The 15,406-nt window shown below is 49.4% G+C and overlaps 1 protein-coding gene across 17 annotated transcripts in view; it reads left to right on the top strand.

Moving 5' to 3' along the window:
- The window catches only part of EP400 (E1A binding protein p400), an 80,704-nt gene extending 66,057 nt beyond the window's left edge, over positions 1-14,647 (top strand). For 14 of the 17 annotated variants that reach the window (XM_048513973.1, XM_048513976.1, XM_048513972.1 and 11 more), the window contains 14 exons: positions 198-334; positions 1,147-1,203; positions 1,364-1,442; positions 2,244-2,444; positions 3,699-3,744; positions 3,849-3,958; positions 4,591-4,795; positions 6,411-6,577; positions 6,988-7,191; positions 8,397-8,592; positions 9,981-10,114; positions 10,955-11,116; positions 11,321-11,398; positions 11,741-14,647. In XM_048513973.1, coding sequence (XP_048369930.1) covers positions 198-334; positions 1,147-1,203; positions 1,364-1,442; positions 2,244-2,444; positions 3,699-3,744; positions 3,849-3,958; positions 4,591-4,795; positions 6,411-6,577; positions 6,988-7,191; positions 8,397-8,592; positions 9,981-10,114; positions 10,955-11,116; positions 11,321-11,398; positions 11,741-12,004 — 2,040 coding nt within the window. In that variant the 3' untranslated portion in view covers positions 12,005-14,647. The remainder of the gene's footprint in view (positions 1-197; positions 335-1,146; positions 1,204-1,363; positions 1,443-2,243; positions 2,445-3,698; positions 3,745-3,848; positions 3,959-4,590; positions 4,796-6,410; positions 6,578-6,987; positions 7,192-8,396; positions 8,593-9,980; positions 10,115-10,954; positions 11,117-11,320; positions 11,399-11,740) is intronic. The other 3 variants (XM_048513978.1, XM_048513963.1, XM_048513968.1) reach the window with 2 other exon arrangements.
- The last annotated feature ends 759 nt before the right edge of the window (positions 14,648-15,406 follow it).

Genomic DNA, 15,406 nt, shown 5'->3' with positions numbered 1-15,406 from the left:
GGACTACGATTCCCATCAGCCCCTTCCACAACATCTGGAGTGCCAAAGGTTCGCCACCACTGACCTAGCCCATTCTTCCTATCTGCAAACATAATGGATTAGGAGCTCTCCTATACGAACGCAGAAGTGCCATGTGTATTATTTTCCTTTCTCCTCATTTCTCCAAGTAAAATGTCTTGTCGTTCGTTCACCTTTAGACAAAGAACAGCCGTCCGCTTCGAACCAATCAGCTGTATGCCCAAGACGAGGGTGCGACACACACCCAGCTTTACACTAATCATTTTGAGATTATGAAAATGATTGCTGGGAAGCGAAGCCCCCCCATCAAACCACTGTAAGTTTGTACCTTTCCTGCAGGAACGCTTTGGAATGCAAACCCGTTCTCTGGGTCCGTAATAGGGAAGGGTCATCAGTTGTCTTCAAATTCTGCAGTGCATGTTTTGGGGCAGCGTTGACATGATCGGGACAGAAAAGAGGCCGGCGTGGGACTCGAACGTGTCCGCTGAGGAATTCAAGTGGCTGTTTCCAACTCTTTGCAGACCCAAAGATCCTTCAAGATAAATAAATGTGATGCCTCTTTTCCACACTGGTTGCTTACGGCGTCATCTGTCAGCAGTCCACCTGCTGCTTATCTTATTTTCATCAAACTTTGCCAGAAGAGTTGTGCATTATCTGTATTCTTTTCATCGAGGAAACTCAAATGTCCTCTACAGTCATGCAGAAGTGCTTGTAGGCTTCATGCCAGCCACAGATGCAGGCAAAACATCACGAGAGAATGCTATTGGAACACGGCCATACAACTGGGAAAACCCACAACACCCTAGTGCCGTGGTGGCGAACCTTTGGCACTCCAGATGTTATGGACTACAATTCCCATCAGCCCTTTCCAGCATGGACAATTGGCCATGCTGGAAGGGGCTGATGGGAATTGTAGTCCATAACATCTGGAGTGCCAAAGGTTCGCCACCACTGCCTTAGTGATTCTGGTCATGAAAGCCTTTGACAATACAACAGATATGTTGTTGATGTGCTCATGAGCACCATGGTGCTGTGCCCTCTGCACATGCCAGGACTTTTCCTTTCAAAAGTGTGACCTCTCGACATGTTGCCTTAACAACAAACAGTATTTTCTGGGCTTTGTTTCAGGCTCGGTATGAATCCCTTCCAGAAGAATCCAAAGCACACGTCCGTTCTGGCAGAGAGGTAGGCTGTTTACCGGACATTGGGCCCTGGGCGGGATCGCCGTTAGCGCCTTCCCTGGGTTATGAGACCGTGGAAACAGTGGGAGACAAGCAGAACAGAGATTGAGTGCGCTCATTTTTGTCCTTCTAACTTCTATGCTAATCTGTCCCTTCCCTTCCAGTGGAATCAACTATGATAAGCCCCTCCCTCCCATTCAAGTTGCTTCTCTCCGAGCGGAGCGTATCGCCAAAGAGAAAAAGGTAGGCTGGACGAGGGAATTGCTTTGCATGTTTTGATTAAAAACTTTGTATGAAGCAGATAAAATGACTCATCTAATTAAGGAAGAAAAGGAAGACAAATTTCTGAAGATATGGACTCCATTTCTGGATTATATGTTAAAGCAATTACAAACTAGGATGAAATAATAGTAGAATAATAGTAGAATTAGTGAGCACTATTATTTTAGAGTAAAATAAATTATTATATGTCCCTGTTCCATTTTTGCTCTTGTCTTCTTTTTCTTTATACTGTAAAAAAATTTGTTTAATGTAAATTTGGTAAATTTAGCTAATCAGAATTAATAATGGAAATGCTGCCTCAATTTGAAGGATGTAGGAAGACTTGGGAGTTGACGAAGAGGAAAGTCACTCGATTATGATCAATCATAAGAAATGATTTACTGGGGTTTTTTCCCCCCTCTTATGGAATTAATGATGAATTTCGTAATTTCGTTTTTATTTGTTGAAACTTAATTAAAGATGTATTTTAAAGTTTTAATTAAAAACCGAAAAAAACAGACAAGATGCTGGCCAACCTGCGATTAAATCTTCTCAGTGTTTTTAAAATGGAGAGTTCAAGGGGCAGCAGCGCTCTAACCATTTTGCCACCCCAGACACTTTTGTCCCGTGTAAGGAACGGGAAGGATGCCGTCTTGGTTCAGATCTTACGAGGCTGGCTCAGATCTTCCTGAGGGTTTCGGCGTGGAAGATACTTGCGTTGCCAGGTGTTTGATGGGGAAATCAGGCATCACCTGGCTCTTTTCCCTTTTTTCCCTGTTCCAGGCGCTGGCTGAGCAGCAGAGGGCCCAGCAGCAGGCAGGTCCTCAGCAACAGCAGCAGCAGCAGCAAACTGGTCAGCAGCAAGCCCAGCAAGCAGCTGTCCAGCAAGCTCAGCCTCAGCCCCAAGCTCAAGCCCAAGTGGTCCAGCAGCCCCAGGCCGTGGTGCAAACATCTGCTACCACCGTAGCCAACACCACAGTCCTGGTAAGACGCATTCCGAGTCAGGGCTGGAAGCAACTTGGAGATGAGGTGGGCCACTGCAAGTAGCAGAGTGCTGGACTAGATGGACTCTGGTCTGATCTAGCAGGCTAGTTCTTATGTTCTTATGAGTGCTTGCCTGGTCGCCTTGGGTGAGCAGGATTCTCCTGCAAGTGACCAAGCAGTGAAGATGTACAAAAGCAGGGTGATTATCATAGAATCATAGTGTTGGAAGAGACCCCACGGGCCATCAAGTCCAACCCCCTGCCATGCAGGAACACACAATCAAACTACTCCTGACAGATGGCCATCCAGCCTCTCTTTAAAAACCTCAAAGAAGAAGACTCCACCACTCTCTGAGGTAGTAAACAGCCCTGACAATCAGAAAGCTCTTCCTAATGCTTAGGTGGAATCTCTTTTCCTGCACCTTCAATCCATTACTCCTTGTCCTAGTCTCTGAGGCAGCAGAAAACAAGCTTTCCCCCTCTTCGACATGGCATCCCTTCAAATATTTAAACATAGCTATCATGTCCCCCCTTAACCTTCGCTTCTCCAGACTAAATATCCCCAGCTTCCTATGTCTCTCTTCGTAGGGCATGGATTCCATCCCATTTACCAATTTGGTTGCCCTTCTCTGGACCCGTTCCAGCTTGTCAATATCCTTCTTAAATTCCGGTGCCCAGAACTGAACACAGTACTCTAGGTGAGGTCTGACCAATGCAGAGTAGAGTGGTACAGTCACTTCCCTCAATCTAAACACTATACTGTTATTGATGCATCCCAGAATTGCATTGGCTTTCTTGGCTGCCCCATCACACTGCTGACTCATGTAGTGTTGTCAAGCCAGGTGTCACCCATCCTATATCTGCGCATTTCATTTTTTCTGCCTAAGTGTAGAATCTTACATTCATGTTTTTGTTTGTTTTGTTTTTATGGCCTTTGAAAAAGCACAAGGCAGCGATTGAAAAATAAGCACTGTGACCCACGAAAAGCTAGGCAGGATCAGACTGATGGTCCATCTAGTCTGGCTCTCTGTTTCACTCAGTGGCCAACCAGTTACTCTTGCAGGCCAACAGTAGGGCAAGGCAGTTCAGATGAAGTGATTTTTTTAATGTTCGACAAAGGTTATTGGAACATCTGCTAATTGCCCTGTGGGTGCTTCATGAACGAGTGCTTGTGAGTGTGCAGTTCTGTGAATCTACTAAGTATCAATCCAGTTTCTCATTTGAGGTTTTTTTTTTTTGCTTGTTTAAAAACCAGGCTGGCACAATGAAAACATCAGTGACCGGAACGAGCATACAGACAGGTAAGCAGTACCTGGCGGAACGGAGCATTGTGGATAGTAAGAAAATGAAACCCAGGATCCCCATTAGTTCTGTGGTCCCCGAGTGACCTTGGCTCTGCTTTCAGCTACAGTGAGTGGGAACGTTATTGTGAACACCGTGCCTGGGGCCCCTTCTGCGACCTTTCAACCGATCAATAAACGGCTGGCATCGCCTGTAATACCTGGGACGCTGGCGGTGAGTACCTCAGCATGCCCCAAATGCTGTTTCTGTGCAGAGTTAGGATCAGTGTTGGATGGAGGCCTTTTGAAGAAATCAGATGGCGGGTATGAAATAGCTACTGATAGGGACATCAGTCATCTGGAAACAATTGTGTACCGAAGGAAGAAGAGGGAAGAAGAGTTTGGATTTATACCCTCCCCTTTCTCTCCTGCAAGGAGACTCAAAGGGGCTTACAGTCTCCTTTCCCTCCCCCCACCGCAACAAACCCCCTGTGAGGTGGGTGGGGCTGAGAGAGCTCCGAAGAACTGTGACTAGCCCAAGGTCACGCAGCTGACAAGAGCTGGAGTGCCCAGGCTAATCTAGTTCCCCAGGTAAGCCTCCAGATAAGCTCAAGTGGCAGAGTGGGGAATCAAACCTGGTTCTCCAGATTAGAGTGCACCTGTTCTTAACCACTACGAAGTTATGTAGCTGTTGAGCTGGGTGGTTTGGGTTTCCTTGCAAATGTAAAGCAAACCAGAGATCATTTTGGGGCCCTGTGCTGTTTTTCCGTGAGTCGGCTGCCCCTCCCGCTATATCTACCCTGCCCAAAGTTTGTCCCCCCCCCCTTTTGTTTGTGTATAGGATTAATATGTTGCCTCCTCTTGTAGGCTTCCGGAGGTGCCGCCACGGCCCAGGTGGTCCATACCCAGCAGAGACCAGCCGCTGCACCCGCTGCCTCAGCAGAACTGGTGACCTTAGCATCCACTCAAGGGGTCCGAGCTGTCACCTCTGTGACGGCATCGGCTGTGGTGACCACCAACCTGACGCCGGTTCAGACTCAGCCGAGATCTCTGGTCACTCAGGTGACGCCAGGTAAAAGAACCTTCATTTTCAGTATTTCAGTTGGAACTTGAGTTAAAATGTAGCCTTATCTGCCTGTTACGAATGTTTTGCATTAGCTTTTCCATGTTTCAATCTTTCTCCTTTTCAAGTGATGCCAGTAAGCCCAAGAGGTTTGTGAAGCTCCATTCTCTTTTGTGTTTCTAAACAGGAAAGGACAAAAACGGGACCAAAACTTTTTATATAAATGAGGAAGATCCTAGCTTGATTTCTTTTTCTGGAAGCCCACTAGGAAAGGACTTTAATCCTGTATTGTCGAAAGCTTTCACAGCCAGAATTGCTAGGGTGCTGTGGGTTTTCTGGGTTGTATGGCCGTGTTCCAGTAGTTGTATGGCAGTGTTCCAGTGTTCCAGCGCCTTTCCGCTGATAAGCCGCCTACTCTGGCAATTTTCTCCTGACATTTTGCCTGCATCAGTGGCTGGCATCTTCAGAGGATCTTCAGGAGAAAATGCTACTGGAACACGGCCATGCTACCTGAAAAACCGACAACACCCTAGATTTTAATCCTGTTATTCCTCAGTCAGAATATAGGATACGGTGTAGAGGGAGGTAGTTGTGAATATCCTGCATTGTGCATGCAGTTGGTCTAGATGACACTGGAGGTCCCTTTCAATTTCTATGATTCTGGATCAGGAGAGAAGGAAGTAACAAACCCCACCTCTCCAATCCAAATGAATCTTTGGTCCCAAAGGGCATCTCAGGAGTCTGAATTAAAGACATGAGCCACACTCAATTCTGAATTGACTTTACATCAGTGGGGAGTCTCATGTTCTTTTCATCTGTCTTACTGTCCGTCTCATTTATTTGTTCCATCCTTCCTCAAAATTGCTCTGGGTGGCGTATTTATTGATTGATTTGCTTCAGTTCATTCTCTTCCTTGGTCCCCAGCGGGCACTCAAAAGAGCTTCCGTCATTCTCCCTTCTATCATTTTATCTCCGTAATAACAACGATGGGAGGCAGGTCAGGCTAAGAGAGTGTAACTGGCCAAAGTTCACCCAGTGAGCGTCCCTGGCAGAGTGGAGATTCAAACTGAGACTCCTAGTCCCACCCTTTAACCACTACACCACACAAGGTTCTCCGTGCTGCCATTTTATCCTCCTGGCAACCTTTTTAGGATAGGGAAAGAGGGACCAACCATGACCTCTGTGGCCCAAGCAGGGATTGATAGCCTGGTCCGATACTCTAACCCAGAGGTCCCCACGCTTTTTGAGCCTGCGGGCACCTTTGGATTTCTAATATGGCCTGGTGGCCCCAAAATGGCTGCTGCAGGAGGCGGAGCCAGCCCCAAAATGGCTGCTGCAGCGTACCTTCAGCCACACAGTAGAGATGTGGCGTGTTGTTCCGTGGTGGCAGCCGCTGCCAAAGCAACGTCTTTAAAAATCAGCACAGCCATTCAGATCTCCAGCAGCCATTCAGGCCTTCACTGGGCAAAACCCCCACCTGTCCTCCCCCACTCCCTGGAAACACTTGGCAGGTGCTACAGAAAGTGTTCGTGGGCCAAGTGGCCCCCACAGGCACCACGTCGGGGACTCCTGCGTTGGTTATCGTCCAGCCCTGGCTCTGACCTCCTGCATTTCTCTCTTTCAGCGGCTCCGGCCGGCGTTCAGCTTTCGGGGAAGACCCTTTCCCAGGCGCACTTCCAGATCCTGCGGCAGCAACAGCAGGCAGCATCGCAAGTCCAGGTCCCCCAGATCCAGACCCAAGGCCAGGCTCAGTCGCCAGCCCAGATCAAAGCTGTGGGGAAGCTGTCACAGGTGAGGGCGGCATCCTTTCAGCCACGCAGCTGTGGTTCAGAACGCCGTGTTTGTTTCTCTTTATCGAGTCGCTCGACTGGTGCTGCTTTCCGAGTTCAAGAATCCTGCCCCTGGATTTGACCGCTGTTCTCAGCGTTGTGTTTCTGTCTAGATTTTTTTTCTTTACCTAGTGCATTTTATCTTTGCATGTACGGGTTTCTCCTTCCCCTTTTTCATCCTCACAGTGACCCTGTGTGATAGGTTGGGCTCTGAGAATGGCTGGCCCAAGGCCTCCCAGGCAAGGACACCCTTTCCCCTGACTCTGGTAGTAGAAGTCAGTGTGCTTAGAACAGCTTCCAACAGCCAAGATTCTCTCTCTGGGCCCTAGCGTAACTGACGGCCAGAGGGCGTGTCGCGTCTTCTCCTTCCAGGAGCAGCTGATCAAGTTGCAGAAGCAGAAGCTTCAGCTCCCCCAGCAGCAGGCCGGCCAGCAGACGCAGGCAGGAGCCCCGCAGCAGAGCACCCAGGTCCAAGTGCAGCAGCAGCAGCCCCAGCAGCTGACGGCGGTCGCAGCACCGAGGCCCGGGGCGGTCCTGACGGGCACCACCGTGACCAACCTTCAGGTTGCTCGCCTGGTGAGTTGACTGTTTTTTCTCAGTTAACATCTCTGTGCGGTACTTTTCCATATGGGTGTAATTGGGGGGCTGGGGGGGGTTGCTGCCCAGTTGCCATTCAGCGGCAGAATGGGCAACTCTCGTGCGGGTTCAAGGATTTAAAACTTTCTTGGACAGTCATATGCAAAGTAAGTTTCCAGCCCTTGTAGTTCAAAAAAGCTGCATGAAACTGAGGGAGTGGTTCCTTTGGGCCATAGGTGTCAAACTCGTGGCCCTCCAGATGTTGTGGACTACAGTTCCCATCACCCCTGCCAGCATCATGCTGGCAGGGGATGATGGGAACTGTAGTCCATAACATCTGGAGGGCCGCGAGTTTGACACCTGTGCTTTGGGCTTTTGGTGTTCGGCAGCTGGGTTTGGAGGGAGCTTTAGATGGGGATGTCAGAGGTCAGCATCCAACACTTCGGCCTCTTCCGCACATGCAGAATGACGCACTTTCAATCCACTTTCACAATTACTTGCAAGTGGATTTAGCTATTCCGCACAGTAAAATCTGGCTGCAAGGTGGATTGAAAGTGGATTGAAAGTGCATTATTCTGCATGTGCGGAAGGGACCTACTTCGTGTGGCAAGTGCTGCAGGTCCCACCCCACCCCCATCCCAGGGCTGCCAGTTTGTCACCTCTAAACCAGCGTCCTGATGCATATACTCTCTTTGAGTATTATGGGAAGACTCGAACACATCCCTGCCAGCTTGATTTAGTGCAGTGGCTCCCAAACTTATTTGGCCTACCGCCCCCTTTGCAGAAAAAATATTACTTAGCGCCCCCCTGGAAATTAATTTTTTAAAAATTTTAATAGCAATTAAATAGAAAGATAAATGTATTAATGTTTCTACCTGTGGCCATCACCGCCCCCCTGGATCGCTGCAGCACCCACCAGGGGGCGGTGGCGTCCACTTTGGGAATCACTGATTTAGTGGTTAAGAGTGGTGGACTCAGCAGGGGCTGATGGGAATTGTAGTACATGAACGTCTGAAGCGCCAGAGTTGGACATCGCTGTCATAGTGACATTTCCATGAAGTGTAGAGGACTGAATGTGGGGCCTTCTGTGTATAAGGAAGCAGGTGCTGGACCACGGGCCCTTCCATCCACCCCTGCTTGTCACCTGAGCGACTCGACCACTCTTCTGTACATCTGTGCAATAATCTTAATTCCTTACTGCTTAGACTCGTGTTCCTGCTCCCCAGCTTCAAGCTCAAGGTCAGATCCAGGCCCAGACGCCTCAAGCGGCCCAGGTGGCGTTAGCGAAGCCTCCGGTTGTGTCTGTTCCAGCCGCTGTGGTGTCGTCCGCAGGAGTCACCACGCTCCCCGTTACCGTGGCTGGGATTAGCGTTGCTATTGGGCAGCCGCAGAAGGCAGCAGGTATCTCGAGGGTTTCCTGAACGCTGATGGGGGTGGGGGGAGAAAATGGAACAATTCTCCCATTTGATCTTCATTCCCTTCTTCCCTGCCACAAAAGCCCCATGAAGTAGACTGTTTTGTACTGAGCTTTTGAGAGCCAGCGTGGAGTAGTGGTTAAGAGTGGCAGCCTCCAATCTGGAGAACCAATCTGATTTCCCACTCCTCTACACTAAGGTGACCAGATTGTCACCTTTTTAAACTGGGACTCGGGCGCGCGCGCACGGCCGCAGGAGCGCACTGCCTTTTGGGGCGCTCCCCGGTTTCCCGCCCTGTGACAGGGCGGGAAATGGGAGCGCCCCAGAAGGCAGTGCGGCAGCGCGGGAGGCGCTCTCCTGTTTTGGCGGGAAACCAGGGAGCGCCCCAGAAGGCAGTGCAGCAGCCTTCCAAAAATTGGGACAGTAGAAAAACAAATTGGTTTAAGGCAGGACAAATTGGTTTAAGGCAGGACTGTAATGCCAAAAGCGGGACGTCTGGTCACCTTGCTCTACACAAGCAGCAAACTTTAAACGGGCAAACTGGTTTTGATCTCCCTGCTCCTCCACATGAAGCCTGCTGGGTGAGCTTGGACCAGGCCCAGTTCTCTCAGAACTCTCTCAGCCCTCGTGGAGGCAGGCAATGGCAAACCACCTCCGTATGTCTTGTTGCTGTGACAACCGTACAGGGTCACCCTAAGTCAGCCGTGACTTGACAGTGCTTTCGATCGCAACTGAACTTTTGATGGCAAAGATAACAACTCGTTGTGAGGGTGTGGTGGGACGGACTCTTTTACTGGTCAGCGGAACTTAAATCCGATAGAAGTCCAGTTTCTGTGAGGGTAGGGCAAATCGTCACTTTGGCTGGGGTTAAAGCTCAGAGGAAGCACAAGGACAGGGAAGGGGGCCGGGGTGGGGGGGCGTTGGCTGGTTAGAAAAGCACAAAATATGGGACGGGCTCGGAAAGAAAAACCTGATGTAGACAAGTGGAAAATCCTCTAAATTAAAATTCAGGGCCTTCTACATTCCACTGCAGGAAGCAGCGTTTGGTAGCAGGGGAAAGTGCCGCTATTTGTTCAGTGCAGGCCACAGTCCCCCCCCCCCCGCCCCCCGCCTCCCCGGGGTCTCCTTTCACAAGTTTGCTGCCACTGCATGCAAGGGTTAAGGGAGACGAGTTGACCCATAGCCTTTGTCTTCTGGTTTGTTTTGGTCCTGTTTTTTGGAGTGATTCTGGAGGCTGCAGTGTAAGAACCGTCACGCAACCCCCTTCATCAGCCATTGTCAGACTCGGGCGCTTTTGTCCCTTGAAAATCCCGGGCATCGACTTGGAAGGAGCCCAACTAAGCGTGCTGTATTTTCCATTTTTGTCCTGTGCAGGAGGACAGACGGTGGTGGCCCAGCCACTGCACGTCCAGCAGCTCTTGAAGCTCAAGCATCATCATCAGGCGGCCCAGCAGCAGAAGGCCATCCAGCCCCAGGTTGCCCAAGGACAATCTGCCGTTCAGCAAAAGGTCTCTGTCTCTTCCCGCCTTCTGCTTTCTCCTTGGATAAGGCTGCTGTTCAGTTCCGGCCAAAGGCGGAAATGAGTCTGACACCCCTGTTCAACAAAAGTCCAGTGGCACCTTAAAGTGTCGTAACGTTTATTTCAATACTAGCAATAAAGCCTGTTGAGTGAGAAAGTACTGCAGGCTCTAGAGGACTGTTGTTTGTAAAGCTGGATCCCAACTTTACCAAGAGAAAGGGGAGCAGAGTTCCTGTGAAGATGGGTAGAGTTCTCTCCACGTAGACACATACACTTGCAAAACTGGACCCCAGCTTTGCAAAGAGTGTGTGTAGGGGAAGCCAGCAAGATGTGAAGATGGGGAAAGTTCTCCTTATTTCCATAGGCACCCTTTCCACTGTTCGCAGAGCTGAATCCTTGCTTTGTGAAAAGAGGGGGAGCCAGCAGGGTGCCTGTAAAGATGGGTAGAATTCTCCCCATTTTCTTGGGCATTCCCCCATTTGAAAAGCCGGATTCTGGGTTTGATTCCCCACTCCTCCACCTGAGTGGCAGAGCCTTATCTGGTGAACCAGATGTGTTTCTGCACTCCTACGTTCTTGCTGGGTGGCCTTGGGCTAGTCACAGTTCTTCGGAACTCTCTTAGCCCCACCTACCTCTCAAGGTGTCTGTTGTGGGGAGAGGAAGGGGAAGGAGCTTGTAAGCCACCTTGAATCTCCTTCCAGGAGAGAAAGGTGGGGTATAAATCCTATTATTATTATTATTATTATTATTATTATTATTATTATTATTATTATTATTATTATTATTATTATTGATAGCTAGCATATTTGACTGCATTTTGCTTTTTCAGATGAACCCACAGCAGGTTACAGTCCAGGCACAACAGCAGACATCCCAGCAGCAAAAAGTTGCCTACGCTACACAGCCGGCCATCAAAACCCAGTTCCTAACAACTCCTATTTCTCAGGCCCAGAAATCTGGTGGAACCCAGCAAGTCCAGACCCAAATACAGGTAACAGGAAACCAGTCCCCCTCCTCTTCTGGAGTCGGTAGTCAGCACCGACAGTCCGTACCACCACTGTCCTTTTCACTCACCCCCGAATGAATCTGAGAGGAGCCTGAATCTGAAAGCAAAATATTTGCAGAATTGGAAGCTGCAGTGTAACCCAGAGCCATAATCCTCTGCCCCCAATTCCCAATTCTATCATTCTTAAAGGTCGCAAAGATCCCACAAGTGGTATCACAGCAGGCGGCCGTGGCCAATATTCAGCAAATGGTGTCTGTTTCTCAGCAGGTAAGAGGCGTGGGAAGGGTGTAGTTTTGGCTAAGCGAGCTGTGTGTCATGACCTGCGTTCACTTTCAGGATCTGGGAGATCTGCTTAATCTTTTCAGTTCCTAGTAGCTGCAGCGTTTGGATGCAGAAATTTTGCGTGTTGTGGTGTTTGGGTGTATTTTTCACACAGCATCCGTTGCCACGAATGCGAGAATTCTGAGACACCCACCCGGACTATTTTCCCTTTTCCAAACGCTTGGGGGCTTTGAGCGGAGAAACGCATCCTGTAGGAGAACGCCCGGATGCCTAGAAAGCGAGCGACTCCCGAGTGAAGTTGCCTCTCCCCTCCCTCCCCAAACCCAGGTCCAAGCTCAGCCGCAGACAGTGACCTTGACCCAGACGACGGCAGGACAGCAGCAGGTCCAAGTGATCCCGGCCACCACTGCGACTGCTCAAGTGGTCCAGCAGAAACTGATACAGCAACAGGTGGTCACGACGGCATCGCCTCAGCTCCAAGGCCCCGGGGTGCCGAACCCGAACCAGGCCCCGGCACCCGCCGACAGTCAAACTCAGCAAGCCAAAATGAGGGCGCCGGTCCGATTAAAGGCCCCCAACAAGCCCAGCTGAGTGCGACGCGTGAGAGATCAGGGAGCACAAACACAGCTCCTTCGGGCTTTCCACAAGCGTCAGGCCGGTGTCTCGCAAGACCCGCCTCTTCCACAAGGCTGCGAGTCTTCTCCGTCAGTGAGAGGAGGTGACTCCCGAATGGCGCAGTTGCTTCATGCGGCGGACCTCTTCCGGAGCTTAAAGCATTTTGATAATCTTTCGCTTCCGACGTTGTCCGGCAGCAGAACACTCCAAATTGTTTTCTTTTTGTTTAATTCAAAACACCTAGGCTGCCAGGAATATTTCAAGAGTCGATCTCTTCCCGTTCAAAACACCAAAATGTAACGACGAGGTTGTTCTTCGGTATCTGTAGTTTTGTCTGCATATTCTAGGCCGTTTCCGTCACTGCCTGAGGGGATCTTGTCACGGGTGTAGGCTTAGATTGCCCTAAAAAGGCAGCAGGGCCTCCCGATAGCAGTCGGCCGGGCTGTCCTGTCGCCAGCAGCCAGCTGTACTTCCTGGTGCCTTTCGATGAACATTCAGGAGGTAGCGACCTATTGTGGCGAAAGCACTCCTTGCATCCTTCGGCCAATAAATGTGAAGATTTGTAAATATCTGTAAGTACAAACCACATTTCAGTCTACATTTTTTGGTAAGTCTTTTTAATGAAGCGTTTGCTAGTTTGAATTTTGTGTTTTTGTTCGTTTGTTTTTAAATTCAGTGTACAGTTTATGGAAGCCCCCCCCCCCCTTTCGCCCAGTTCTTAGGCTCTTGTTTCCCATTTTTCATCTAATGAATATTGTAGGCATGTTGGTTTTTGGAGAGGCAAAAAAGAATCCTGTGTGATAGTAGCTGTGTGTCAGATTGTGACCCTTTCCTTCCTCACCTTGATTTGTACAAAGAACTGTTTGGTTGATGTTACAAAGCAAATGGCTTTTGTTGTCCTCCTTTTCATGGGGCATCCAAACTTTTGTGGGGAGGGGGGAGGCGGGCCTCAGTCGGTTCTGCACGTGGGTTTCGATCCACCTTTGCAGATCCTTTTTTTTTTAAAAAAAAAAAGTCCGAGTTACCATTTCTGTTCTGGAGGAAGAAATGGAAAGTTATTGATCCTTCAGCTGAATAAAGAATATGATTTAATGTGTGTACTATTCCTTTTCTAAAGGCTTTTTTAAAAAAACCCTTGCAGGCAGGTATTTGAGTCCCTAATTCACTTTTCTGTTCTGAATTCCCGAGCAGGCCAGACTGTTTAGAATATAGCAGGAGCTTTCCTTCCTTCCTCCCTCCCTCCCTCCCTCCCTCCCTTCTGACTGTCCTTGGACAGTCCTTGGACACTGATCTCGCCTCTGAGTTGGTCCCCTTTTTTTGGCTGCTGCGCTGCATAGAAGGCCGTTAGAGCAAGGTGAGGGATAGTCACTGTTTTTTTGTTTAGCGAGTTGTTTCCTTGGGGGGAAGGCAATAGTTTTTTAATCTCCCCCTTTTAGCAAGGTGAGTGGGCACCGTGGAGTTCCTCTGCACCCAACCCAGAAGGGCCCCTAATGTGGATACCAGCGCATCTGGGGTGGGTTAAGGGTGTTCCTGGGGTAGGACCTGACTTGAACTTCCACTGGGCTTTTGGCCCGGAAATGTCCCTGGCGCAGGCTGATGACTCACTCCACGATTACACATGGTGTAAGTCATTATCTCCTATGGAGTGTTCTGAGCAGGATCGGGGATTCTTTGCCCCACTGTTTGTTACACCACCCAGAGCCCCACTGGAGGCGGCCTTTGCTGCTGCACCATTTCCAGCCAGCGTGGAGAGCCTTCCCGTCTGGATTCCGCTGCTAGTCAGATGTGTAGTTTGACACCTATTGATGATAGGTGAACCCAGAACCCGCCTTCTCTGCAGACTTCCTGCCCTCAATTCACTGATGTTTTCCTTCTACGCTTACTTTTCTCAGTCTCATGTTTATACAGATATCATGTTCGTGCTAACCTCTCTTTGTATGTTAGATTCTTCCATCCCTCCCGACGCTGGTTTTGAACGCTTCTCCAAACCCTTTTGCTTTGTGTTTTGAAGAACGTCTGCTGCACGGATAGTGGAGCAGTAAGTCCGGACAGTTGCAGACACTGGGCAAAAATGGCTAGGAATGTTTCCTGTACACATTACCTGAAGCGAAGGGGCTTTGCAGAGAAGCAGGCCTGAGATGTAACAGAGAAGCTGCCCTCGTTTCACTGGGACGTGCGCAGGAATGCAGCTCTCAGCCGATTTCACCCATTTCTGTACGCTATACTGACACCCATCTCTTAGTTTTAGTGTGTTAGGTAGCCCTGGTTTTATTGTTGATCCTTGGTTTCGCTCTTTTTGAAAAAAAAAATTCCTGCATGTAACTTAATGTAATGTACAAAGCAGAGGTACACCCGCCCCCCCGGCTGCCCGCCACCCTTTGCTAGCGTCAGTGTTCTGCTTTCAGTATGTCGGCGGCAATTTCTGTTTCTGAATTCGGTGAAAATGACAATTTAGATTTTTTTCCCCTCCTCCCTTTCTCCCTCCCTCCGCCTCCAAAGTGTGGTAGAAGCGTGTAAATATCTTTATGAACATAACACATTTGTACTTGACCAGTAGGACTGGAAGAACGTGTGCTGTATCCTACCCGAAGGTGTAATAAAGTGTACATTTTTATAACATCCTCTGTGTCGTCTGGTCTGAACTCAAGAGTCCTTTAGAATGCCACTCTTCCCAAGAGAAGAAGAAGAGCTGGTCTTTATACCACACTTTTCTCTACCTTTCATAGGTGTCAAACTCAGGACCTCCAGGTGTTCATGGACTACGATTCTCAGCAGTCCATGCCAGCAGGGCCAATTGGCCATGCTAGCAGAGGCTGCTGGGAATCGTAGTCCATGAACATCTGGAGGGCCTGAGTTTGACACCTATGCCTGAGGGGTTTCAAAGCGGCTTACAATTGTCCTTCCTTCTCCCCATAACCTACACCTTGCGAGGTAAGTGGGACTGAGAGAGTTTTGAGAGAACTGTGACTACCAAGATCACCCAGATGGTTTCTGAAGGAGGGAATTCTCTGGATTAGACTCTGCCATTCTTTACCACTACACCATATGCCCCAGGATATATATGCATGTTCCTCTTGATGTCTGCCTGCTGTAATTTGCTACACTATGGTAGAATAGCTTGTGCTGGCTTCTGGAAAAGGTATATTTGCCAGGACAGGGCCTTTTCAGTGGTAGCACTATGGTTTCCAGGCAGTGCCTGGCAAAGAGGGTTATGGGGGGCTTTGCCATCTTTTATGCCACTGCTTAGAGCTACCCTGCATCACCTCCAGGTTTCCCCCATGATATAGCAGCCCAGAGGATGCTGAGGGTTTTAAAAAACTATTTTTCTCCCGCCGCCCCTCGGAACAGTTGCAGGTAACCACAAGCTTAAGCGGGCAC

Source organism: Sphaerodactylus townsendi, linkage group LG13 (genome assembly GCF_021028975.2).
Source record: "Sphaerodactylus townsendi isolate TG3544 linkage group LG13, MPM_Stown_v2.3, whole genome shotgun sequence".
Lineage (NCBI taxonomy): Eukaryota > Metazoa > Chordata > Lepidosauria > Squamata > Sphaerodactylidae > Sphaerodactylus > Sphaerodactylus townsendi.
This window is presented reverse-complemented; position numbering and strand designations above follow the sequence as displayed.